The following is a 27,924-nucleotide window of genomic DNA, read 5'->3' as shown; positions in this document are numbered from 1 at the left end:
TCAGGAGGCAGAAAGGAGCAAGAAGAAAATATGGGTAAAAAGTTTTTATTTCTATAGTAGTAGCAAGTTTTTAGGTGAGGACATCTCCTATTAGGTAGGAAGCAAAACCCAATTTTGGGCTTTGTGGTTGAAAGGTTCGTAATATGACTTTTAAGCACCCACAAAAGTCAGACCACAGGGGAAATGTAAACAACATGGGTCATTAATTTTTTCATGATTGCAGGATGCTGAATCATCAGTTACAGAATATCAAGAATGATCATTATAAGCGGTACAAGAATGTAGGGTAGGGCCTCCAGGGCTCTGAGGGCAGGATGTGCTGATGTGTTGTCATGGAGACAGTCCCAGAGTTGCTGGTGTCCTGTATGCTGACCAACCCTTTGGTCACGATACAGGTGACACGGAGGGGCTCAGACACGAAGGACTTGAAACGAAATTTCTTCCAATAGCCACAGAAACTGAGGCTGAGGCTGGAGCCGAGGTGTCAGGAGAGAGAATGAGGGTCAGCACTTTCAATCATTCTAAAACCTGTGGTTATTTTGTGATATCCTCCTTACAAATTATGAGAACCATAGGGCTGGCATGGGGTCTCTTGGTTATTGCTGGGTCCTCAGAGCTAAAACTATGCCAGGTTTTAGGTACCTAAATATTTATTTGGCAAACAGAGATGAGAGTTGAAGCAGGCAAAGATCCAATTTTGGAGGAACATGTGTCAATTTCTCAAGAGGTTTTCCTGCCATCTCTGCCCTCCAGTCATGTTGAGCTAGAATGGGTAATGAAGGCCACTTTGGTGGTCTCTGATGGATTCAGGGTGCTAAAAATAAGCTTTTCATTTATAATGTACACACCTGTCCCAAGAGAAGACTCTCCTAGAACAGGTGGCTTCTGCCACCCGGTAGAATTCTGAGCACAAGGAGGGTGATAACTGGCCATCTTGCCTATCCTAGAAGCAGGAACAAAATTCTGGAGTCAGCTGTGCATCTTGCTGTCTCTGCTTTTCCAGGATGGGAAGATGGTGGAGCCACCATACCACAAGACATCTTGAATAACCATGTTGAGGTCCTCTAGTTGCAGTCTAACACCCCTCCTGTGTGGGAAACAGCATTTTGACAATTTGGGAACAAGTTGGATAGAGTTGAGCCAGGATGGGCAGCAGGGAACACAATTTTAAGTTCCTGGAATCACAACAACAAAACAACAAAAAAAATAATCTTTTAGTCCAAAGAGTATTATTTACTGTGTGTCAATTGCTAGGCTAAGCATTTATCTATGTGGCAGGAAACTTCATAGAAGTATTCATTTGGGTTTTGTTCATTTTATCCCTCCTCTCATCATAAAAAAGTACCTAAAGCTTTGTATCCCCTAGACTGAAAGCTTTTCAAATTGCAGTGTCAAAATAGAAATGTTCAGAAACTCTCTGCCCTGGCTTTTGTTTATAAAACAGGGATCCCAAGAGGGAGGAGACATATGTATACTTATGACTGATTCATCTTGATGTTTGGCAGAAACCAACAAAATTCTGTAAAGCAATCATTCTTCAATTAAAAATAAATAAATTTTAAAATAACAAAGCAGAACAATTATAACAATACACTATAATTTAAAAAAAAAAAAACAGGGCTCCAAGGTTTTCACAAAAAATTCACCTAAAGGGTGAATTGTGCCCGACTGTGAGGGCTTAGAGCTGAAGAAGCAGAAGCTTCTGTACTTCTGAGGAAGGCGATTCTCTAAGACTAAGGAAAGAAATGGGATTCTTGAATATTATATTAGTTTTCTTTTACTGAAGTAACATATTGCCACAAATTTAATAGCTTAAAACAGTACTCATTAATTATCTCACAATTCTGAGTCTGAAATCTGAGCACAGTGTGGCTCAACTGGGTCCTCTGGCTCAACTGGGCCTCCCAAAACCAAAATCAAGGTGTCAGTTGGGCTGGGCTGTTACTTGAAGTCTGTGGGAAGAGTCTCCTTCCAAGATCATTCAGGTTATTCGAAGAATTCAGTGTCTTTTGGTCGTGGAACTGAGATCTTTGTTTCCTTGACACATGGTCCCTTTATCTTCAAGCCACTAGAAGCATGTTAAGTCTTTCTCATTCTCCAACTCCTGCTTCTCTTATAAGACTGAGAGAGACCTCTGCTTTTTCGGTTCACATGATTAGATTAGGCTCACCCAGATAATCCAAAATAATCTCCATATTTTAATTAAGGTCAGCAGGTTATTAACCTTAATTATATCTGTAAAGTCCCTTTTCGCCATAATCACAGAAATAACACCAGAGGGCAGAGATAATGGGTGCCAAAATTCTACCTATCACAGGGTTTCTGGGAAGGAAAGCAGCCTGGACCACACTTTCAGCCCAGGCTTAGAAGGAACCCTAAGGATCAAATCTTTGGAAACTGCAGAAAGATCACTTTGTCCCAGGGTGTACTGGAGTCTCAAAGCAGCATCCACTAGAGGGAGCACAGGCTTGAGTGAATGAGATGCATACCTGCATTACCAACATGGGCTGACTGCAACAGGGCCTCCTGGTCTCCAGATACTCTGTCCAACATAAAATCCACAGATATGTTTAAATTTGGAGGACGAGAGAGTGGAAAGAAAGTCACAAAACACAGGGAGATTAAACCTTTCAGTAAGATAGGTGGTTAAACGTTTAGATGACAATTGTCTATTTTAGAGAATTAAGGAAAAATCCAATTTTTTATACATAGTTATGACACTAGTGGTGAAGAATCCACCTGCCAATGCAGGAGACTTGGGAGACACGAGTTTGATCCCTGGGTGGGGAAGATCCCTTGGAGGAGGAAATGGCAATGCACTCCAGTATTCTTGCCAGGAGAATCTCATGGACAGCAGAGTCTGGCAGGTTACAGTCCATAGGGTCATAAAGAGTCAAACATGACTGTCTGAGAAAAAATGCAATAATTTGCAACAGTTATGTGTAAATTATCTCATTTTGTTCTTATAGCAATATTAGGAAACTTACATTGCTTTATGTTAATTTTTCCAAATAGGAAACTGAAGCCCACAGAGCAGCTAAAAAAATTACATAGGATTTTGTAAAGCTGGACTCACCCAGTGACCCAGCAGTAAAGAATCTGCCTGTAATGCAGGAGAATTGCAGGACACACAAGTTCGATCCCCAGATCAAGAAGATCCTCTGGAGAAGGAAATGGCAACCCACTCTAGTATTCTTGCCTGGGAAATCCCATGGATGGAGAAGCATGGCAGGCTACAGTCCACGAGTCACAAAAAGTCAGACACAACTTAGTGACTAAGCAACAGCAACAAAATTGTAAAGCTGTTTATGCCAGGTCCTTGGCTAAGTGTATTGTCTCAGCTAATCTTTATAACTATGAGAAACATGCTATTATTTCCCCATTTTGAAATGAGGAAACAAAGGCTCTGGGAGATTAGGTAATGTGTCCAGTATCACAGGGCTCCTAAGTCACATGGAATGAAACCTAGGTTTGTCTGTTTCTTCTAGGGAGTTAAGAAATGGAACTGCCTCAGCTTGAGGCCAAGGCCAGGCAAGCTCCTTCTTTTCTTGAGAATGACTGTTGCAGGCCATAAAGGTGGTAACCAGGTAGTAACCAGGGGAGAAGGAGCTAGTCATGGTGCAGAGCAGCGCCTGTGAATCACCAGCAAGCCAGTGTGCTGAAGTTTGATCTCAAGACTATATACCTAGACAAGGGACCACCCACTGTTGTGGAGAAAAGCTGTTAGTTCCAGCTCTCTGCCCTCATGCATGCAGCTGTGGGAGGAGTTAGGGAGTCACCACCAGATTCCTTCAGGAGTTTCAAAACTGGGCCCTCCTGCTGAGAGCTCAGCTGCTTCTGGCTTAGCTCTTCCCACCCCACCTCCATCCCCACCTTTGTAGGACCCATTTCCCTCACTGGGTCACTAACCTCAGAACTCCTTGACCTGGCTAAGATTTGAAATGTACATTCCTCCTCAGTGTTCCCAATTAGACATTTCCCCACAGGAATTTCTTCAGCCCACCCTGCCTTACCTTTTTCTTGCTCAGGGTTTGACTGCTAATGGCAAAGACAGATGGAAATAAAGTAGCCAGCTTGGGAGGAAATCAGATTCACAGGGAGTCTGGCCATCCAATCCAGGGAAGATCTGGTGCAAACACTAGGAGCCAAGAGCAGGACAGGTGGGTGGATCCCAGCTTGCCGGTAAAGCCAGGGTTTGACTGATGCTTGGATCAGAGGTAGATGATCAAGCTGGGTTGAAACTTGGGTCAGCGCATAGCCCAAGTCAGTGCAGGTATTAGGTTGGCCTAAAAGCACAAAAATAAGAGTTTGGGGTCAAAATGTGCTGATAGCCAATCAGAATCAGATGGCAGTTCTGAAATATCACTTAGTAGCTGGGGGACTCAGCCTCCTACAAAATTGAAAGAAAATTGAAAGAAATGCTTGGAGAATTAAAATGTAAATGAGATTATGAATGTAAACTATCTGCGCCTGACAGAAAGCAACTGCTTAATAATGAATAATAGCTAAGACCATTATTCTTACCTCTCTAGCAGGTAAGAATGGGAGCAGGCAATGGCAAGCCACTCCGGTGCTCTTGCCTGGAAAATCCCATGGACGGAGGAGCCTAGTAGGCTGCAGTCCATGGGGTCGGTAAGAGTCAGACGCGACTGAGTGACTTCACTTTCGCTTTTCACTTTCATGCATTGGAGAAGGAAATGGCAACCCACTCCAGTGTTCTTGCCTGGAGAATCCCAGGGACAGGGGATCCTGGTGGGCTGCCGTCTATGGGGTCACACAGAGTCGGCCACGACTGAATCGACTTAGCAGCAGCAGCAGGTAAGAATATGCCTTTGAGGGCCCTGGGGCTCATGGGTTGTGCGCCCCTCCTTGGCCTTAGGCCTAGAGGCTGTGCTGGCAATGCTAAATCTGGCCAGCAGAGGGCGAAGTACTTTCTTTCTCTCGCCTCCCAGCTCCCTCCCAGCTTCCTCCCACCTCCCTCCCAGGCCTCAGGAGTGCTTTCCTTGCACAGCTGGGAGAATTACCCAAGGAGAAATGGAATCTTAAAATCCGGGTCTTGACTGATTTAAGAAAAACCTTATTGAAATTTTCTAGCGAAGACAGCAGTGGTGCGGCTGAGAGACATTACTGAGGAAGTTATGCTAAATCAGAGCCCAAGGTATGAAAACCTGTTGAGGGCAGCACATGGAAAAGCTGGGGTCATTCAGGACTACCCTCACCCACAGTTTGAAAATTCTTGCGCTTTTCACCCAGAATGCATGGACCCTCTCTGTGTCTGGCACTGCCTTTCCATTTTCAGTACCTTGGCTTGTTGTCCTCAGCCTTGCCCTCCACCAGCAGGTCTCACAGGGCCCCAGAGGCACAAATGTATACCTAGAAGCCTTCTCTCTGTTTAACCTCCTGGGTGAGCCTTCCTATGGCCCTTTTAGCCCTCAAGTAAGGCCCTGACCTGGGGTCTCCAGACCCCTGTAGCCTACCTGTGAGAGCCCACATCTGAAGCCACATGTAACCTTCCAGTGGGAGCCAGTCTCCAGTGTATGCTCTGCTCCCCACAGCACAAGCCCCAGGCTCTGGAAGGCTGGTCCTTCCCTTGGTTTCTTTCCTCTGCCCAACATCCCTACATGCTCTGGCTCTTGCCCATCTGTCTTCTCAGCTCCATTGCCTCTTTGTTTAATCATGCCAAGAGAAGGACCTTCAGTGTGGGCAGGGAGTGTGTGGGCAGGAGCTCAGCAGAGAGGCATATCTGCGCATCACAGAAATGCAGAGAAAAGAAGGCCTTGAAAGGTGAGAGGAGGAGGCAACCCACACAGTCACAGGGGAGAGACTAAGCCACTGGGCCAGCAGGCTCCCCAAGGAGTAAATGGCTGGTTTCCTTCCTAGCTCTCCATCCCAGCTGCACGTGTGTCCGGGTCAGGGCTGTGGAGGCAGAGTGTGTTCATGACCACCATGCATGAACACTGGGCTCCCCGGGGAAAGTGTTGATGTTTTGTGGACCTTCAGGCTACCTGGAATAAGCTCTACCTTATCAAGCAGGTTATTTGGCTGTGCATTCGACACTATGTGCTTTTCTCTTTCATTCTCTCCCTTGCATATTTACTGATGTATTGCTTATTTAAACATTCCCCTCTTATCTCAACTGTGATATAGACTATTGAAAGAAGGATCATGTGCCCACCTTGGGCAGTAGCGTGGGTGGCTCAAACTTCCCCAAGGCAAAGGTAAATTGTTCTAAGCCACAAGAGTCAAGCAAGGTGGACCAGCATCCCCTGCAAGGCACACACGCACGCCTGCGTGCACACACACACACACACACACACACACACGGGCAGGCACCAAAAAACAGAACACTGACAACCGTGACAGGACAAGACCTGAGTCAGAAAGGCAGCTTCCCTAAGGACTGAATCTGGCCCTGTTTAAGGGCCTCCTGCACTTGCCTCCTTGATCTAGCTTTCTGACTTGTTCCGAAATAAGGGTCCAGGTCTCTGTCCTCTGTCTACTCATATTGACTTTGAAGTTCTCCTTCTGCTGTGATCTAACGTTCCCCTGTTTCCTGGCCCTCAGCAATCTCACGTTCTCTCCAAATGCTGGCTTAATCCCTGGCACAGATGGAATCTCCTGATTTGAGAAATGAGGTTTGACTCCCGTTCATGTTGCATTTTCATCTCTCCTCCTTCTTCCTCCGCTCATGGTATGTCCCTCCTCCCCTGTGAAAACAAGTGAAAGCATCAGTCACTCAGTCATGTCCAACTCTTTGAGACCCCATAGACTGTAGCCCACCAGGCTCCTCTGCCCATGAAATTCTCTAGACAAAAATATTGGACTGGGTAACCATTTCCTTCTCCAGAGGATCTCTCCAACCTAGGGATCAAACGCAGGTCTCCTGCAATGCAGGCAGGTTCTTTACCACTGAACCACCAGATAACCCCACTAGTATCTATGACTTTTTCCTCTTTACAAACCATCTTCTTGAAACAATTTACACCCACAGACTCCTGATCTTCACCTCCCATTACCCATCTGCACTTGGTTAGAGGGGAGAAAATGAGCAAGGTACATAGGTGTTGAACAATATGGAAGGCACCACAAAATTATAAGCAACTCAAGGTTCCTTAAGCATAAGAAAATAGAAAAGAAATGAGAGTAGTGTGGGGAGTGGTTTGAGAAACTGTTGGAGAAAAGGACAGATGCTAGACACTTGGAATACAGACAAGCAAAAGGGTGATTACAAGACATGTTAATTGTGGGACTACTGTGGTGGTCCAGTGGTTAAGAAGCTGCCTGCCAATGCAGGGGACATGAGTTGGGTCCCTGGTCCAGGAACTAAGATCCCACAGGCAGCGGGGCAATTAGGCCCATGTGCCAGTACTACTGAGGTGGCGCTCCAAAGCCCATGTGCCCCAACTACTGAAGCCCACTCGCCCTAGAACCTGTTCTCTGCCACAGGAGAAGCCATAGAGAGTAGACCCCACTTACCACAACCAGAGTAAGCCTGCGTGCAGCAACAAAGACCCAACACAACCAAAAATAAAATAAATCAATTTTTTAAAGACATGTAATTATGAGAATTGCCATAATGAATGAGAGATACAGGTATTACTGAAGTCCATAGGTTAAGAGGCACCTAATCCAGATGTGTGGGGTTAAGGAACGCTTCCCAGAGGAGTTTCAGCTTCCGTAACTCCTTTTCCAAGATTAGCAAACTCTCATATCCTCAATTTCTTTGAACACTCTCTCAATTGCCCTGTTAAATAAAGCAGTCACTGCATGACTGAAGGTGGCGTATCCACACCCACAGTCACCTGCAAGAAAGGGCAACAAGGAAGAGAGAATCCACTCCTTTCCTTTAAGAACTTGATCTGGAAGCTGTATTTAAGGCTTCCATCCACAACCTCTGTCCAGAATGTAGTCATAAAGCCACACTTAAGTACAAAAATCTAGGAAACATACTTATAATGTGGTTGCCATGACATTTTCATCTATATACTTATAATCTGGTTGCCATGACACTTTCTTCTAAAATTATTCTTTTCTACTAGCTTTTTACAATTGAGTCTCTGCTGCTATGCTAAGTCACTTCAGTCGTGTCTGACTCTGTGCGACCCCATAGACGGCAGCCCACCAGGCTCCCCCGTCCCTGGGATTCTCCAGGCAAGAATACTGGAGTGGGTTGCCATTTCCTTCTCCAATGCATGAAAGTGAAAAGTGAAAGTGAAGTCACTCAGTTGTATCCGACCCTCAGTGACCCCATGGACCACAGCTTTCCAGGCTCCTCCGTCCATGGGATTTTCCAGGCAAGAGTACTGGAGTGGGGTGCCATTGCCTTCTCCGAACTGAGTCTCTGCTTACATCGAAAGGTAGAACCCTCCACACGTACACTGGGTTCCATACTTCGCTGCCTTTTCTCAAGAAGCTTGCATTAGTGTCCCTGTTTCTCTCTGCCTGTTTCCGTCTCTGTCTTTCTCTCTCCTTCAGTCTTTTATACACATTGCAGTAATTTGATCTGCCACTAAAAAAGTTATAGTTCTTCCACCTTTAAAATCTTTAATTCCACACCCCCTCCAGTTACTACCCTTTTTCTTTTCCTTAATAACTATTTTCAAAAAGACTTGTCTAAAGTCACCTGCTCTACTTTCTTCCATCACATTCAGTGTTCAGTACATCGGATCCATCTTTTGTCTCTAGTGAAAAGTGAAAGTCGGTCAGTTATGTCTGACTCTTTGTGACCCCATGGCCAGAATACTGGAGAGTGTAACCTTCGCCTTTTCCAGGGGATCTTCCCAACCCAGGGATTGAACCCAGGTCTCCCACATTGCAGATTCTTTACCAACTGAGCCACCAAGGAAGCCCAGGAATATTGGAGTGGTTAGCCTATCCCTTCTCCAGGGGATCTTCCCAGGCCAGGAATCAAACCAGGGTCTCCTGCAGTGCAGGCAGATTCTATACAAACTGAGCTATCAGGGAAGCTCTAGGACCTCACCAAAATGGCTCTTTCTGTGGCCAAGGCTCTCCAGGTCCTTGAATTCTGAGTACATTTCTCATCCTCGTTATCTTGGTCCAGAAGCAGCATTTGAATGCATTCAGTGTGTCTCTTTTTGCTTTTATGATGCCTTTCTCCCCTTGTTCTCCCCTCACCCCTCTAAATGCTCCTTCTTGGGCTCTTTTGCTGGTTGATCTTTCTCTATCCAGCCTTCAAATAATGGTCTTTTCCAGACTTCTCATCCGGTCCTCATTTCTCCTTATTCAACATACTTCCGTTAATTCTATGGTTTGCATTAATTCCTACAACCTATGTATTCAGCTTTCCACTGGAATTCCTACCTATGTGTCTAAAAGGCATCTGAAACTATACTTGTCCAAAGTGGACCAGATTCCCTAGTGGGAACTTCTGTCTAATAGCTATTACTTTCTCTATGAAGTCAGGGGCTGTGTTATTTGTTGTGAGTAAAAGTGTGTGTGTGGGTGTATGGGTGGGTGGGTGGGTGGGTGTGGGTGTGTGCAGGCACTCACCAGAGTTAGAGATGCAATAAGGGAATTTATGAATCAAGAAAATTTGAAAAAACAATTTGCAAAATGAGAAGACAGTGACCAGAGAAACAATAAAAATTTTACTCATTCTGGGAAGCAGCATACTAGGAGCACCTGAATTCTGATTTCCCAACTCCCTGATTTCCCAGTTCCTCCCTGGAATTGTGGCTTTTTTTCACCTAGTAGCTTTGTGGCTTTGGGTAAGTTACTAAAACTCTTTCTCAGCCAGTTTGTTGTTGTTGTTGGTTTTTTTTTCCATTTAAAATGATAATCAATAATATTGTGCTCAAATTTGTAGTTTTTTGTGAGGATTAAAGACAATACGCTTGGAACAGTCGGTGATTATCAAAGTTTCACCAGAAATATTATTCATTTTAAATTTCATCCTTCTCTGTCACTTTCCACAAACAAATGGCCTCTAAATTCTGTCTCTCAATCAGCCTTGCAAGGCAGGAGACACGGGTTCGATCCCTGATCAGGGAACTGAAATTGTACATGTCCAGAGACCACTAAGCAGGCACACAGCAGCCACTGAGCCTGCGTGCCACAGCCGCACTGAGCCGGTGCGCCACTGCTGGAGAGCCCCTGTGCCACAGCGAAAGATCCCGCCTGATGCCACAAAGACGCAAGGATGCAGCCAAATAAATAAACATTTAATAAATAAGTAAATTCTGTCCCTCTTCCTTCTAAGTATCTCTCAGAGCCATCTTCTCCACTACTTCCATGACTTTAGTTCAAACCACTGTCGATTCTTCCCTGAATTACTGTCATGGATCCCCACCTGATCCCACTCCTAAAGTTGCTCTCCACACCAGTTGCTACTGCAATCTTTCCAAGGTTTTCTAAATCTTAACAAATTTCCAGTGCCCTCACTCCTTCCTTGCATGGCTTGCAAGAGTCTGCATTTGCTATCTCCTGAGATGAGAGGTGTGTTACTTTCTAGGGCTACAGTAACAAATTATCATGAAATTGGTAGCTTAAAAACATCCATTCATTAGCTCACAGACAGTAAAGCTGGGTTCTTTGCTCAGAGTGGTTATCACCAGGCAGAACTCAGAGTGTCAGTCAGACTCAATTCTCTTCTGGAGACTCTGGGGGCTGCTTTCAGGTTCATTCTTGTCATTAGCAGGATCCAATTTCTGTGGTTGTAGGACTGTGGCCACTATTTTCTTGCTGGCTGTCAGCCAGAGATGGCTCTCAACTAGAGGCCATTCTCAGGCACTTGTATGCCCTCCTCCATCCTCAAGCTAACTACAGCCACCCCCATTTCTTGCCTCATTGCCCCCTCCATTTTCAACCCAGCTACCCTCTATCAAATCTGTTCTTCACATCTCTTTGACTTCCTCTTCTGCTGCCAACCAGAGAAAACTTGTGGCTTTTGAAGGGATTCATATGATAAGGACAAACTGGATAATCTATCATAAGGTCAACTGATTAGCATTGTTATAATTATATTCACAAAAATCCCTTTTGCCCATGTACCATAATCTTAGGAGTAATGTCTTGTCACATTCACAAGGTCCACCCACACCCAAGGGAAGGCGATCATACAAGAGGGACAGTCATTAGGAATCACCTTGCAATTCTGCCCACCCAAGAAGGAAAGCAGGGAGAAACACCCCTGAGAAATGCTGAGATCCTGAGCTGAGATCAGAAGGATGAGTAGAAGTTAATTGGGTAAGGAAGGAAATCTTCCAGAGAGAATGTGCAAAGGACATGTAACTAAAAGACATATATCTGAAAACTGAACTAAGAGAAGGCCAGTGACTTCAGTGGAGAGAACAAGAACCACAGTGATTTGAAACAAGGTAGTTAGAGAGGTCAGTAGTAGTCAGGCCATGCAGACTTCATCAGTTCAGTTCAGTTCACTCAGTAGTGTCCAGTTCTTTGCAGTCCCATGGACTGCAGCACGCCAGGCTTCCCTGTCCATCACCAACTCCCTTACTCAATCTCATGTAAGGGAACTTATCCAATCTCATGTCCATCGAGTCGGTGATGTCATCCAACCATCTCATCCTCTGTCATCCCCTTTTCCTCCCGCCTTCAATCTTTCCCAGCATCAAGGTCTTTTCAAACAATTCACTTCTTCGCAGCAGGTGGCCAAAGTATTGGAGTTTCAGCTTCAGCATCAGACATTCCAATGAATATTGAGAACTGATTTCTTTTAGGACTGGCTGGTTGGATCTCCTTGCAGTCCAAGACTTCATAGACTCTATTAAATGCTTTCTCTATTCCCAGAGCAGAAGTCCAAAGAATGGCATAATCAGATTTGTATTCCAAACATAGCACTCTGGTTAAAGGTGGAGGGTGGATATAAACAGGCATCCATTAAAATGTGGACAACTTAGGAAGCTGGGAGAGTAGTACAAGCAACAATGGGCAATGAGTGGAGATACAGCATAATGATTCAAGGAACACTCAGTAGCTAAAATCAACAGCACTCTGTGATTCATTGAACATGGGAGAGAAGCTGTTATGTTCCCCCAGGAAGCAGGCTATAAGACAGAGATTACTGTGGACGATGTTTACTAAGGAGTGCTCTCGGAGTCAACACCTGTGTAAGAAAGAGGATGAACGTGGGATCAGGGAAAGGGAGAAGCTGAGCAGCCCAACAAAGACCTCAGTCAACCCAGTCAACTCAGTCAACGAGGAGCTGGGAGCATATTTAAAAGTTGCCCTCTATTGGAATGAGGGAAGTGGATCTTTATATCTTTGTGCTGATCAGTCATTGACTGTAGGATGCCTCAGAAAGGGAACCTGACCTTGAATGAGCTAGCTTTCTTCAGCTCAGGCAACTCTTGAAGGGACCTACAGTTGAGGGCTATCTTCCAGTGAAAAGGGAGACTAAATCCTTCTTTTTTTTTTTGAGCAGAAATCTGGGCTTTTCATCACAACCTTCACCATAGGGGTGCAGGAGCATAAGGGAGTAAGGCATTCAAGATGATCTGTAAATTTCTGATCTGTGCATCTTGATGGATGTACTTATGACCATATGTTGTCATCACAGGTTTACCTGTCGTTTTCCCCTACTAGCTTGGGAAACTGGCACAGACTGTATTGGACAGCTAGTATACAGCCCTATACCTGGCACACTGCTGAATAAGTGAATGCCAGTCTATTTCTCCTATTTCCACTCCCCTCCCCCCTACATTACCTTTGTTTCCCTGCCCCCACCCCCTACCTTCATCCAATATGGGAAAAGTTCAGCAGGTTATCTGAGCCCTCACCTGTGCTGGAGCTGAACAAACAGCAAATCGGGCTGCTATGGTGGGGGAGGCAGGCAGTGCCAGGAGAAGGGGGGTTGGGTTGACGACATTCCCACTGACCTCAGGCTTAAATCCTCTTTCAATATCTTTAGCCTCTATAAACTCAGTGCTAGCTGGATTAGGTCCTCTTCAAAAGACTGACTGGATAAGTCTCTGAATTCCCCATAAACTCAGACCTCGCCCTCAGTCTAATGTTCTCTTTGACTGGGTAACTCCCACCTCTGACAGCTACTGCTGTCAGGCCGGAGAATGAAATTCCCAGTTGGCCGAAGTTTCTTTGGAATGGAGAAGAATGACATGGAGCAGGGGGAGAACATTAGTGGGGGCAAGTCCTGCCCAAGCGGCTGGGCCCAGAGCCGTCCTGCGCATGCCCCTTCAGTTGCGTTCCCAGTGCACCCGAGCGCTCCCGTTCCAGCCCCCAAGCCCCCCCCCCCCCCGCCCCACCGTGGGAACCTGACGCCCTACGCCGGCTGCTACACCTGCGCCGAGAACAAACAGGGAGCTTCAGTGCGTCGGGTGAGGGTGGGCGCTGCCTGGAGACCACAGAGAAAGCCCGCCGCCTCCTCCTGGGTTAAGCCTGCGCTGGGCTGGGAACCGAACCATACCCCACCTTCACCCCACCTCACTCCTGTTTATCCCGGGGAGTTCTCGCCGCTACCCCGGGCGCCCCTCGATCCCCAAGTCACTCTTCCTCCAGGCAGCCCTTTTCCCCAGCGGGGCGGGAATGCTGCCCCATTCCCATCGTTGCCCGCTGGGGAGGGTTCCTTGGGCGCTTTGCGTGGAAGCCTGTGTGTTGGGCCTGATGTAGGAGGTGAGGGTGCGGCGAACAGAAGCAGGGGCTGCCCCTGCCCCGAGGCGAAGAGCTGCAGGGAACGACCAGCGATGGTGTCGCGGTCACTGCGGCCACTGCGGCATAGTAGGGTACCGTGGCGCTTCCCGCGGGCTAAGGCGTCTGCGCCGCAGCCAGTGATCCCCGCGTCTCGGTGGCCACCTCCTGGTTCCCCGACCCACCAGGAAAAGATGCTAAACCCCGCGGCAGCCGCGCCCTACCCTGTCCCCTTAACGCGGCCTTCTTACCCAGCCTCCCTCCTCGCAACCTCTCCATCCACTACTAACCTCTCCCCAAACCTCGCCCACACACACAGATACACACGCTCCTGAGAATTCCCTGGAACCGGGACGCTGGTGAAGGGGACTGGGCGGGAAGGAAATCTCTAAGAGAAAAAGGGAGAAATCTGAGGGGTGGGGTGCGGACAGGCCCCCTGGGCGGGAGGCAGGACAGCCCCCGGGCGAGGGGCGGAGGGGCGCGGGTAAGTCAGGAGCAGGAGAGCGGGACGGAGAGTCACCTGGCTGGACAGAGGCGGTCCCGAGCTTGGGAGGGAGGCGAGCAGAGGCGGGGCGCGCAGAGGAGGAGCGGAGGGACAGGGGCCAAGGTTGGGGGCGGGAACCAGGCGGGGCGCGAGCCTCAGCCGGAATCGCGGCGGGAGCAGGTGGAGCCGCAGCGGGAGCTCGCCCGGGCGAGCGCTGGGAGGCGGCGGCTGAGCCGTGGCCATGGAGCTGCTGAAGCCAAACCGGAGCGTGCTGGGATCCGGACCCGGGCCGGGAGCTTCCCTGTGCCGCCCGGGGGGCCCCCTCCTCAACGGCAGCGGCACCGGCAACCTCAGCTGTGAGCCCCCACGCATCCGCGGAGCCGGGACACGAGGTGGGTGCCTCCCTAAGCCCCCTCCGCGAGCTCCTTCTCACTGCACCCCACAACACTCACGGAGGCCCCCATAGCCTCCTCAAACGCCCACACCATCCCTTCATAGTACTCCCTCCGTCCCCAGACAGCTCCCCTGACACATCTGTCCTCCACAGCTCATAGAACTCCATCACAGCTTCACACTACCTGGTCACAGTCCCCTCACACCCTGGTCCCCTCGCCACCCCCAGAGCTCTTGGTCACCCCCAAAACGCATCACCTTCACCAACACACAGCCCACTGCTAGACAGAGACAGTGGAAAGGCAAGGACCTCCTCTGGCCAATCCCTTCCAAGTCTCCTTTCCTCTTGCAGTCAGTTCAGGCAGCCTCAATGGGAAAGGAAAGGAAGGAAGAAAGGCAAGACTGGGGGGATGAAGGGGGCTGGCTGCTGGCAGAGGCGGTCTGGAAGACCTGAATGGGAAGTTACAGTCAGTTACAAACAATTACAGTCTCCTGTGTTGCCCGCCCCAACTCCTTGCCTTCCCCAAGAGATCCCCTAACCTGAATTAGGCTGGATGTTGGGTTGGGGGCTGATCTCCTTTGCCCTCTTCCTCAAATCTCCTTGCCTCCCAAGCTGGAGTTCTCAAGGCTCTATACCCTCTCTCTTTTGGTGTCTCCAAGTAATGTCTCTAGGTCCCTTCCAAGCCCCCTCTCCAACCTGCCTTTCCTTAGGTTTCACCCTTCTAGAGCCTGGCTGCCCCATTCATCATCCCGCCCCTTGGGCCACCTTTCCCTCCCACCCGCAGGCTGCTGTCACTCACCCAGTCCCTGAAATGACTTTCACTCCTCCCTTCACTCCACATCTACATTTTCTTGATGACCCAGCTCCAGTCATATTTCCCCTTCCCATACCTTTTCTTTCCTTAAGTGGTTACTAGACAGCTGCTACTATAGTCCCTAGGCTAGGTGCCAGACACACAGGACTAAACTAGAGCCAGTCTGGACTCTCATCTTCAATGCAGGAAAGAGACAAAAACCAATGGGAGAAACCACAGTCAGCATTTAGAATTCCCATAAGAGGGACCAAATTGTGGGCACCCAAAGGAGATGAGATCTGAAAACTTCACAGAGGGAACCTTGAAGCTGGAGTTCAGGAGGCAGAAAAGTAATAAGTGGGATTCCAGGAGAGGGAACAGCATTAAGCAGAAGGAAATTATTCCAAGCTCTAGAAGGGAAAGTGGGAATAAATTGTAATTGAAGGATTTATTTACCTCCATAAAATATCAAAGGCTTTCTCAGCTCACTGTTATACACTCTCTCATTCTTACACTTGGATACTTTCACTCAACAAATATTTATTGAATCAGAGATTGTGCTAGACACTAGGGACAGGAGTAAAACAAAACTGACACGGTTCTTATTTCAAGGAGCTCACAGTTCAGTCGGAGAGACAGACAAGTAAGCAGGGATTTGCCAGACAACGAGGGACGTGCCTTGAGAGGGATGTGGGAACATAGATGAGGAGCACCTCTAGCCTAGCTTAGCCTTGGGAATCAAATTTGACCTTCTGAGGAGGTAAAGGGTAAATTGAAAAAGAAATTAAAATGCTGAGGGAAGTACTCTGTGACAACCTAGAGGAGTGGGAGGGGTGGGAGATGGGAGGGAAGTTCAAGAAGGAGGGGCATATTGTATACATGTGGCTGATTCATATTGATTCATGGCAGAAAACAGCACAATACTGTGAAACAATTATCCTCCAATGAAAAATTTAAGAAGAAAAAACCTGAGGGAAAGTCAGCCAGATGAAGGGGCACAAAAGGCAAAAATCATCTCAAGCAGAGGAACAGTATGTATAAACACCCAGAGTTTAAATCCATGGCACTTTCGTCCAGTGTATCAGTTTCTGAGTGCCTGGAACATGTACCATAAGAGAGGAATGGTGACCACTCAGGATGAAGGCCAGCCTAGAGAGACTCCAGAAAAATGTGTGGAACTGTCTAAGGAGTATGGATTTTATCCCAAGGTCAATGGGAACTGCTGGAAGGTGAAGTCGTGCTGCCAGGATTAGTTCTGTAGTAAAGAGGGCGGATTGGAGGACAAGAGATGGGCAGAGGGGCATCCCTTTGAAGGCTACTGTGTTACGCTGGCCCTGGTGAAACAGGATACTGGCTTAGGCTGAGCTACTGGCAGTGGAGATGGAGAGAACTGGATGGATTGGGGAGATACTTCAGGAAGTGAAACCCACCGAACTTAATGATTTATTAGAAACGGAGAGGGAAGAAGAGGTCAAGGGGCGACATCTAGGTTTCTGGCTTAGACAACTGGGTAGTTGTGCTGTATATTGAGGATAATAAGGAAGCAGAAACATTTGAAAGAGGAGATTATCCATTCAATTTGGAACCCACTGAGTTTAAATGCCAGTGAAATATCCAGGTGGAGTTGCCCAGTAAGCTGTTGAATCCAAGGATCTGGGCGGTACAAGCTGGAAAGGAAGACTTGAAAGGTTTTTGTTTGTCTAGAGGAGGTAATGAAAGCCATGAAACTAGATTAAATCATACAAAGATTGTGTCAGATTTAAAAAAAAAAAAAAAAAAAGAGGTCCTGGGATAGGACCTTGAGGAAGACCAAGTTTTAAAAGCCAAGCAGAAGAAGAGGAGTCCATGAAGGAGATCTAGACGAAACCATTAGAGAGACAAGAAGGCAAGGAAGAAAAAAAAAAAAAAGGAAAATTTCAAACAGAATATCACATGCTGCCAATATAAGTCAGATAAGGTCAGAATAACATCCTTCGGATTCAATGGAAAAGACACCTTAGGAGGAGCTGTGGGGTTAGGGTTACGGTGTTATTACTGACTACGGTCAGTTGAAGTTTGGGCCATGGAGAAGGGGTTATGAGAAGTGAACCAAGGCATGCAGATAAAAACTTCCATATGTTTTGAAGAGAGAGAGGGAGACAAAGAAAAAACAGGATAGTTCTAGAAATAACATGAGGTTGAGGAAGTGTGTGTGTGTGTGTGTGTGTGTACATGCACGTGCACACATAGCTTGTCTTTTGAGTGTGTACGTGTTGCAGAGAAAAAACCAGTTTTTAAATGTTGGTGGGGGATGGGCCTAGAGAGAGGGAGGCTGAGTGCAGAAGACAGAGGGGCTAGTTGATAGAGGAAGGGACCTTGAGCAAGCAGAATGTGCAGTGATTCAGAGCCCAAGCCATCTAGATGCTGCTGCCCACACACACCTGCATGTGATACCCACAGTCAGAGACTGTCAGCCACACTCACTCAGCTATTACCCCTACAGACACATCTCACCCAGGCTCACCCAGTGTTATGAGGAGAAACGTGGCTGTTACGCACATTATTCTGATATAATCCACATACACTTAAATGTTTCCAGTGTTCACTCAGAAACTGCACACAGGATGGACTTGTGGACACAGAGGGGAAGGAGAGGGTGGGACAAATTGCGAGAATAGCATTGAGATATATGCATTACCATTTGCAAAACAGATAGCTAGTGGGAGGCTACGGTATAGCCCAGGGAGCTCAGCTCAGTGCTCTGTGATGACCTAGACAGGCGGAAGGAGGAGGGGTGGGAAGGAGGCTCCAGGGGGAGAGGACATGCTTATACACACAGCTAATTCATGTTGTTGTACAGCAGAAACCAACAAAGCCTTGTAAAGCAATTACACTGCAATTTACAAAATAAATAGAATGGGAAAAAAAGAAGGTACCCACAGAAAAACAGACGCCACCCACACTTACTTTAATATTGCCCATTGTCATTTCGATGTTACTCATCCATCAAATATACATGCTTTCATTTTTTTTATTATCCACATATAATCAAATACTATTCATGCTTACTTAAGGAACCCATCTCCAGGTATCACCTATAAAGTCTACCTATATATAGATATATTACCTATATATCTGTTACCTGGATACAACTGTTACATATTCAGATAATACCTGCAAAGACTCAAATACTACCTGTGGTCATTCAGATGCTGTTATTTTACTCAATCAGGTTAACATCCTAATCTGTTAGCATTTCATATGTACACTCACTTAAATATTGCCCACATACACTTTCATATTACTTCTGCTCAGTCGTCTAGGACCACCATCAGCTGGATATTTCCCTCATTCACACACAGACCTCTGAATGTAACCCATGCTTCCTGTAGACGTTACCTACAAACAAGGTGTTATCTGTAGACCCTCGCTTATTCAAATGTTACAACACTTCCTCAGATATTACCTAAACTTAAAAGTAACCCACACTCAATCAGATATTACTTATAGACACATAGCTGTTACCCTTCTCCAGATATTGCACACAGAAATATGTGTTAATCTCACCCATCCAGATATCATCTCTAATACTCAAGTATTCCCAAGGCTTACTCCACTCCCATTCACAATCAGCTGGATGATATCCATGCTCACCACAGAAGCACGGGTACTACTTTGATGTCCGTGTGATGGGTAACCAAACCCAACACACCAGTGAACGGCAGGATCTGAGGCATCAGCAGCTTCACTGTTCTGTGGAATTATTTCTTAGAAAAGCCTGTTCTTGTCTTATGTGAAATCATCTGGATTTTTGTACCCACACTTCTCTGTCCTCATGTGGACGGAACAAATGCAGATGCTCTAGACACCAGAAGCAGAACTGGACTGTTCCAGTCTTCCGAGTCCCCTGGTCTGACTTCTGATCTGCTCGCGTGGCACAGTGGTAAACAAGCCACCTGCCAATGTAGAAGACGTAAGAGACTCGGGTTCAATCCCTGGGTCAGGAAGATCCTCTGGGTGAGGGCATGGCAACCCACACCAGTGTTCTTGCCTGGAGAATCCCATGGACAGAGGAGCCTGGTGGCCTACAGTCCATAGAGTCACAAAGAGTCCCACATGACTGACGATTTAGCACACACTCATCCCCAGCAGAATGACACCCACAGGTAGACTGTCAAGGCACTGATGGCTGTACCCCAGATGAACAAATGAGAAGTGTGCTTTTCACAACTTAGAGTGCCATCCAGATTTAGGTGTGATTATTGAATCAAGAACTAGTAGAAAGGGAGCTCCTGGTGGTCCAGCGGTTAGGACTCAGTGCTGGCACTGCTGGGGCTCCACAGTGCAGCCAAAAAAAAGAAAAATCTAGTTGAAGAGAAACATCCAGAGGACAGAGGAGGATGTGAGAGAGATGATAGGACTAGAGAGATAAGGGATGGGAGGAGAGGAGAGGAGAAGGGTGTAGAGGGGCAGTGGACTGAAAGGAGACACAAAAAAATGCAAGGTAGACCACCTGTTCTATATTCTTGGGTCCAAGGACCTCTCTGACAGAGATCCCCCCTCCCAAATGTTATTTCCCCCTATACACACACATATACACACACACCTCAAATTGTCACACATAAGCAAACCTTCCATAAGCCTCCCCTGCAGAGAGGGAGCCCAGCTTCTAAATGAGACATAGACAGTTTGCGTATAATAGTAAAAGTAACACATCCCAAATCACAGCCTGTTATTGACCCCTTCCCCTGTACCACCTAAAAGATTCTCCAACATGGGTCTCCAAAGAAACAGAGGCAGTGAGGCAGCAAGGAGAGTGCATGCTGGAGCTTTAGAAGCACAGAGATGAAGGATGGATGAGGAGAAACAGAGCAGATGCATTTATATGGACAGTGACAGAGATACAGTTAAGATTCATTAGCAAGCAGGTGTTAACACCTCCTGTGCAGGAAGCATTATGCCAAATGCTAGGGACATGCTGAAGAACAAGATGGGCATTGCCCCTGCCCTCAAGAGCTCATAGTCCAGTGGCAGAGGCAGAACATGACCATAATAACAGGGTAAGAAATGCCAGGGTAGAGTATGACAGAGAAGTGAGGGAGCAGCAGGAGACAAAGCCTTTTGGAAATGTAGAGACAAGATTCTGCTCCGATTCGGCTCCTTACTTGCTGTGTGCTCTGAGGAAGTAATGTCTGTCATTCCTGGACTCAGTGAGGGTACTATAAACTGCTTAGTCGCTCAGTCGTGTCTGACTTTTTGCGACCCCATGGACTCTAGCCTGCCAGGTTCCTCTGAGCATGGGATTTTTCAGTCAAGAATACTGGACTGCGTTGCTATTTCCTTCTCCAGGGAATCTTCCCAACCCAGGAATCGAACCCGCATCTCCTGTGTCTCCTGCATTGCAGACATTTCAGTTAGGAGGTTTCTTGTAAATAGCACTTCCTTGAAGTCTGCAACAACTTCTGGATAAGTACATAACTACTGATATGGGGAAAAAAACAGTTTAATTTGGGAATTAAGGCGAAAGTCAGCCAATGTACAGGGCTATGGAGAGTGATGCAGCTCTGGGCCCTTCCCTCCCCCAACCTGGTAGGCTCTGTCCCTGCCCTCTTTCCTTCCAACCTCCAGTCTCCCTCACACTGAGGCCATGGGCACAGGTGACTGGGTCCAGTTTAATTCAATTCAGTTTTGTCTTGGTTGTGATATGGCAGCTCAGTGATGAACCGTTCCCCCCAACAGGCAATGACACAAGTGAACGGGGTCAGCCCTTTGTCCTGCCCAGCAGTGCTACGTGTCCTTCCTGTGAGCTCCCAGAGCATTCTGTCATTCTTCAACCTCACTTCTTATCACACTGTGTGACAGATATCTATTTATACGTCTGAGTTTCCCTCTAGACTTCTAGAATGTGAGCTCTCAGATGAGAGCTCTCAGAGCATTTGTCATGTTCATCTCTTTGTCCCCAGTGCCTAGTATAAAGATAATCCTCTGAAATGCTTGTGGAGTGAGAGGGAATGTTTATAGATAATTAAAATACAAGGCAGAAAGTAAAGGCCGTTCTAACAGGTGTGTAGGGAACATGCATGGGTCAGAAGAAGGGGAGATTAGCTCCAAATAAGGTGCCCAGAGAGGCCTTATAGAGGAGGGAGCAGTCAGTCCGAGTCTTGAAAGACAATAGTAAGTAGGAGTTCACTAGATAACAGAAAACAAGTTTATTATTGAGAGTCCTTCCCTGGTGGCTCAGACAGTAAAGCACCTGCCTATAATGCGGGAGACCCGGTTTCAATCCCTGGGTGGGGAAGATCCCCTGGAGAAGGAAATGGCAACCCACTCCAGTATTCTTGCCTGGAAAATCCCATGGACGGAGGAGCCTGGTAGGCTACAGTCCATGGGGTCCCAAAAAGTCAGACACGACTGAGCGACTTCACTTTCACTTTCAGTGGGGGGAGGAGGGTATTAATAGTGGTAGGGGCGCAGTGAAAGAGCAGTTTAGGCTGATAAACCAATGTGAGCAAAGGAGAGTCATGAGTGCACCTGATGCCTCCCAGAAACTGAGTCATCTGGTGGCTTAAATGAGTGCATTGCAGGGATGAGGTGAGAGGAAGAAAAGGCCAGTTCTGGGAGAATCTTGATGACAAGATGAAGACAGTTGAGAGTAGGTAAAGGGTCTTTTTGCTTGTTTATTTAGTGATTATTGTTGCTTTTTAAGACAATAAAGACATGATCAGACCTGTGTCTCAAAAGATAGCAGTCAACAGGGTTGAATGCTACCAGGAGGCCATCAAGTAGAATAGGCTGAGAAAGGACCTTTGGATTTGGTAGTTAAAGCTTAGTAATCATGAAAAGAAGTGTAATGAACACTTATGAACAGTAATGGGGAAGAGGTCACTGAATCGTAATAGATTGAGGAGTGGATGAAAAGATGCAAATAATCTCTACAAAAAGTTTGGCTGCAAAGAGAAGGAAGGATTTGGAGCAAACCTTGAGAACAGACAGGGTTTCTTAAGGAAGGGTAGAGTTAGGCCACTTTAACTAGGCTTCTAGAGGTTAAACGGAGAAGGCAATGGCACCCCACTCCAGTACTCTTGCCTGGAAAATCCCATGAACAGAGGAGCCTGGTAGGCTGCATTCCATGGGGTCTCGAAGAGTCAGACACGACTGAGCGACTTCACTTTCACTTTTCACTTTCATGCATTGGAGAATGAAGTGGCAACCCACTCCAGTATTCTTGCCTGGAGAATCCCAGGGACGGTGGAGCCTGGTGGGCTGCGGTCTATGGGGTCGCACAGAGTCAGACACGACTGAAGCGACTTAGCAGCAGCAGCAGAGGTTAAAAGGGTAACAGATTCAAGTTCACCATTTACTGAGTGGATCCTGGGCCAGTGGGGGAGGGGGAGGATTTGAGAAGCAGGGGATCTGGCTGGGTAGTGGGGCTTGAAGAGTTGGGAATAAGTGAGACTGGATAGCCCAGCTGAGCGGGGGCCAGACCCCCTCCTGCCACCTCACCTCTTTCCTACCCAGAATTGGAGCTGGCCATTAGGGTCACCCTCTACGCTGTGATCTTTCTGATGAGTGTTGGAGGAAATGTGCTCATCATCGTGGTCCTGGGGCTGAGCCGCCGTCTGAGGACCGTCACCAATGCCTTTCTGCTCTCACTGGCAGTCAGCGACCTCCTGCTGGCTGTGGCTTGCATGCCCTTCACCCTCCTGCCCAATCTCATGGGCACATTTATCTTCGGCACAGTCGTCTGCAAGGCGGTTTCCTACTTCATGGGTAGGTAAACAATCGCCCTGCCTCCCTTGGCCCTCTCCTCTTCTAAAGTCCTTGCCGCATGTAGAGGGGTCTGTCTTCACCTGGAGTGTGGAAGTCACACTGGGGAGTGTGTAGCGCAAGTTTCCTAGGTAACCCTTTCCTCTTCCCTCCTAGGGGTGTCTGTGAGCGTGTCCACGCTAAGCCTCGTGGCCATCGCCCTGGAGCGGTACAGCGCCATCTGCCGACCACTGCAGGCGCGCGTGTGGCAGACGCGCTCCCACGCGGCTCGTGTAATCGTAGCCACGTGGATGCTGTCCGGACTGCTCATGGTGCCCTATCCAGTGTACACTGCCGTGCAGCCAGCAGGGCCTCGTGTCTTGCAATGCATGCACCGGTGGCCCAGTGCGCGGGTCCGCCAAACCTGGTGAGGGTGCCTATTACCCATTCCTGAGAATTCCCTTTTCTTATCTCCATCACTCACAAGCATTACCCAGAATCTTGCTCCAACAATTATCACGACCCACCGCCCTGAGATCCCCATTCGGGGCTCCTCCCCAGTTCTCTAGCCCTTCCCAGCTGTACCCCTAATCCTACTTCTACCTCTGGGACGTGGTCACCAGCCCTAGAAACACAGTTCTTCAGTCTTCCTCCATCAGTGATTATAGCTGGACAGGGACCCACTGACTGGTCTGCGCTCTGTCTCCAGGTCGGTACTGCTGCTCCTGCTCTTGTTTTTCGTGCCTGGGGTGGTTATGGCGGTGGCCTACGGGCTTATCTCCCGTGAGCTCTACTTAGGGCTTCGCTTTGACGGTGACAGTGACAGCGAGAGCCAGAGCCGGGTCGGAAGTCAGGGAGGGCTGCCCGGTGGCACCGGACAAGGTGTGTGAAATCCAGGAGGGGGCGGGACTTTGGGAAGGGGCGGGACATAAAGTGGGTGGGGCGGAAATGTGTGCGATTTGGGGGATTCAGCCCACGGTTTGTGCTCAGGTCCTGCCCAGGCGAACGGACGTTGCCGGTCTGAGACCCGACTGGCGGGTGAGGACGGCGACGGCTGTTATGTGCAGCTTCCGCGCTCCCGGCCTGCACTGGAGATGTCTGCCCTGACCGCGCCCACACCTGGCCCAGGATCCGGCACCCGGCCTGCCCAGGCCAAGCTGCTGGCTAAGAAGCGCGTGGTGCGGATGTTACTGGTGATCGTTGTGCTTTTTTTCCTGTGTTGGTTGCCGGTGTACAGCGCCAACACGTGGCGCGCCTTCGATGGCCCCGGCGCACATCGTGCACTCTCGGGTGCGCCCATCTCCTTCATCCACTTGCTAAGCTACGCCTCTGCCTGTGTCAACCCCCTGGTCTACTGCTTCATGCACCGTCGCTTTCGCCAGGCCTGCCTTGACACCTGCACCCGCTGCTGTCCTCGGCCTCCGCGGGCTCGCCCCAGACCTCTGCCGGACGAGGACCCTCCCACCCCGTCCATCGCCTCACTGTCCAGGCTGAGCTATACCACCATCAGCACGCTGGGGCCTGGCTGAGGGGTGGAGCGGGAGCGGGGCTGAGGCAGGACAGACGGATTCCTACCAGCTCAGCCCCGTCCAAACACACAAGAGACGCAGCTGACACGAGAGACTGACTAACCCCAATGGCCAGGAGAGGGTGGCTTACCTGACACTAAGAAAACAAACCAGACCCTCACACAGAAAAGGAGGCACTCAGTGAGGGACTGAGCCTGGCACACAGAGCCAGGGCACTGACCTTGGACAGACCCAGCGTCCCTAGCCATGGACTGTCTCCACACTGTGGAAACCGACAGGGGCTGACCTGCCTCTCACACGTACAGCAGGGGCATTGAATCTTTCAGGGCTCTGGAGCCTGGCACAGAAATGACTCCTGAGATGCTCCACTGTGCCCATAGTTTGACCTCACAGTGCCCTTCCCCAATCAGTGCTGCAAACACCAACCTGCCTAATCTCACACTCCCCGGACCAACGAGCTGTTTTGCACTAAGAAGTCCCTTCATTCCTTTCCAGTTAAATAATCCCTCACCCGACTTTTTCAAGAAATAATAAATGACTTGGTTTCCCCCTCAATTTCCTTTTTGGACTTTTCTGGGGCACGTGAGGGGGCATGGGATTTGGGAGACTTCTCTGTCAGGTCCCTCCCCCTGCTGCTCACTCCTGTGCATGACCCCCTGCCAAAAAGCCCATGGCCTAAGTCTAGATGAGGCTGTGTGAATTCCCTCTAAGTGGTCAACCTGGACCCACCTCACACCACAGTCATGAAGCTGGGAATGAGGATGGGGTGGGATATGCATGACGCACCATCATTCCTAAGCACATTGTTCTAAAGTGGTCCCCTTGTTAGGGTACTGTATTAATAGATGCTTATTAAAATTTTAATGAAAAAAGGAAGCACCATATGTTAAGGGTCAGTTTATTCACTGTGTATTTGTAATAATATGGGGTCAGAACATAATAGATATACAGAATTAAAGAGTTGGGCCTTTTAATGCACTGTTACCTGTGGAAGCACCTTTTACTGGCCAGCAACAAGGAGAAGTGCGGTGGGAAAGGAGGTAGGGGGCTGAACCTGAATGAAAGTCCCGGAAATCAGTCTCCCTGTTGACTCTAAGACTGATTCAGCCCGAGAGAGAGGCAGAGACAGCAAATCACCCCTCCACACATACAGTGACAAACCAGGAAGAACAGATGATCTCACCGAGGGAACACAGAAATAGACAGGTGTGGTATGCTAGGAGAGGGCTCCTTGACACTTCATCTTGTAACAGGTAGAGAAACTGCGACCCAGCACAAGAAAGAAAGCGGCTCAAGATCATACAAGAAATTAAAGCAAGACAGAAATAATCTTATTGAAGTAGACACTGAGCTGGAGGTGGAAGAGAAGCCAGACCCTCTGGTGTCGATCCAAACTTTGTGAGCCTGGAGCTTATAAAATTGGGTGTCCCTTTTTTAAGGAAAAAAAAAAAATACAAAATTACAGCTACAAAATTGCTAGGACACTGACCAGGGCCTTGGAAGAGATCGCTGCAAGAGAGGATTCCTGAGATGTAAGCTCCATTAGCTTCACAGCCAATAATACCTCTAAAATCCACCCACTAACGACATTGAGCAAACACTGGATGAAGTGAAGGGCAGTGAGAAAGGAGAGTGGTCTGTTTACCAGTTCTGAGCTGCTCCTATCCATCCTCTCTGCAGGGCTCTCGGCTGCAAGAGGCAGGAGGAAGGAAGAAAAGGAGGGAGAAGGCGTTCCAAGCTGTCAACTAAGACAGTACTGGTTAAAAATAGAATCCCAGCTGGTCGGAGTTGTGGAAAGCAAGATATTGGGCCTTGCTCACTCATGCCAGCTTTTCCAGGGGGTGGGAGTAGGTTTGCCCACAGCCTTCACGGCACTCCCTGATCCTCATTCCCACCATCCTTTCTGAAGGAGATACAGCCTTGAAGAAGGTCCCCCACTGTCAGTCCCTCCAGCTTGGGCCCAGGTTCCTAATGTCCATCAGATGGTGATGGGGAGCTCAGTAAGGGAGGGCTGATACTCATAGCTCATGAGCTCATGGAGAGCTCATACTCCAAGCCTTTAAGCCTGGAATATGAGCTCAAGTATGGTGGTCCAGGGCTACCCTAGAACCTAGCACATAGGCACAGCCTGAATAATGCCATTTCCCACACTATGCAGTCTTCTACAGAATACTTACACATCCGTCACCCTGTGCCCTATCTAGTTACCCGATGTGGAATTTGGGGTCCTTCCATCTATTTCCCATCTCTGGAAATCTGACAAAACATTTCAGGTACAAATTTTAATATCACTGTCTCCATGAAATCCTGCTTGGTCATCCTCACAAAGCTTGTCTGCTCCTAGAGTACTTACTGCTTTCTCTCTTCTAGCATAGTTATTTATGTTCCAGCCTGATTTCCCATCCTGGGCAGGGAACAGAATGATGTCATGGGAAGATGACTGAGCCTGGGCCTAGAAGGTGGAGTGATGGATGGAGTAGGGGTGAAATCCAATGCTTCTTGATTCTGTGTGACAGGAGTTTATATATACTAATTTATCTCATTCTCAAAACTCTTCTCCAGAACATTTCTCTTCACTTGACAGAAGAGGAAAGTGAAGCTGAGAAAGCTTAAGGGAGTTACATGAGGCCCTGCAGCTAGAAGGGAGACAGGAACTGAGCTCAGGTTGCCTCTAAAGCTTTGTTTCCTTCCATTATGCTGTTTTGCCTTCCTTCAAACCTTGAAGATCTGGGTACCAGTGGTCCTGCCTTTTAAAAGTTGTGTGATTTTGTGCAACTTATCTCAATGAATCTCAGTCTCACCTGTAAAATGCAAAGAATTACATTATCTTCTGCAATATTATGATTTATAAGAAATATATATTAATGTATATATCTAGCCAATCTTTGTCCTATTCCTGGCACAGAGCTCCTTGGAATTTCCTAAGTGTTGAGAGCCCATGATGCTGGGAGGGATTGGGGGCAGGAGGAGAAGGGGACGACAGAGGATGAGATGGCTGGATGGCATCACTGACTCAATGGACTTGAGTCTGAGTGAACTCCGGGAGTTGGTGATGGACAGGGAGGTCTGACCTGCTGCAATTCATGGGGTCGCAAAGAGTCGGACACAACTGAGCGACTGAAATGAACTGAACTGAACTGAACTGAGAGCCCATAAGGTGTCTTTTATTATGTTAATGTAGTCACTTTTGGAAAATCCCTAGATCACCTAAGGATGGAAGCTGGTTTGTCAGAGAAACTAACAGAAATCAACAAAGTAATCAGAGTCTGAGTCAATATAAGAGATGAAGGTTTGATCCCTGGGTTGAGAAGATCCCCTGGAGGAGGAAATGGCAACCCACTCCAGTATTCTTGTCTGGGAAATCCCATGGACAGAGGAA

At 47.9% G+C, this 27,924-nt stretch overlaps 1 protein-coding gene and 1 long non-coding RNA gene across 5 annotated transcripts; one reads left to right on the top strand and one right to left on the bottom strand.

The window, feature by feature from the left end:
* Positions 1-29: 29 nt before the first annotated feature.
* Positions 30-26,232, bottom strand: LOC114118263 (uncharacterized). Of its 3 annotated transcripts, XR_009596647.1 has the most exons (4): positions 26,191-26,232; positions 3,077-6,707; positions 2,490-2,542; positions 30-1,175 (listed from the first exon to the last, which is right to left on the bottom strand). It is a non-coding gene; the product is annotated as an uncharacterized LOC114118263 (long non-coding RNA). The 3 variants fall into 3 exon arrangements; XR_009596645.1 differs by lacking the exon at positions 26,191-26,232 and having other exon boundaries at positions 3,077-8,009; XR_009596644.1 differs by lacking the exon at positions 26,191-26,232 and having other exon boundaries at positions 2,490-4,286; positions 4,525-4,858.
* Positions 14,253-25,421, top strand: CCKBR (cholecystokinin B receptor). Of its 2 annotated transcripts, XM_012095888.4 has the most exons (5): positions 14,253-14,496; positions 22,789-23,040; positions 23,194-23,443; positions 23,726-23,898; positions 24,007-25,421. In XM_012095888.4, the coding sequence occupies exons 1-5, from the start codon at positions 14,346-14,348 to the stop codon at positions 24,543-24,545; spliced, it is 1,365 nt and encodes a 454-aa protein (XP_011951278.2). In that variant the 5' UTR covers positions 14,253-14,345; the 3' UTR covers positions 24,546-25,421. The 2 variants fall into 2 exon arrangements, with proteins under 2 accessions (XP_011951278.2, XP_060255960.1); XM_060399977.1 differs by lacking the exon at positions 22,789-23,040.
* Positions 26,233-27,924: the final 1,692 nt, after the last annotated feature.

Source organism: Ovis aries, chromosome 15 (genome assembly GCF_016772045.2).
Source record: "Ovis aries strain OAR_USU_Benz2616 breed Rambouillet chromosome 15, ARS-UI_Ramb_v3.0, whole genome shotgun sequence".
NCBI lineage: Eukaryota > Metazoa > Chordata > Mammalia > Artiodactyla > Bovidae > Ovis > Ovis aries.
Note: the sequence above shows the minus strand (reverse complement) of the source record. Positions and strands in the feature narration are given on the sequence as shown.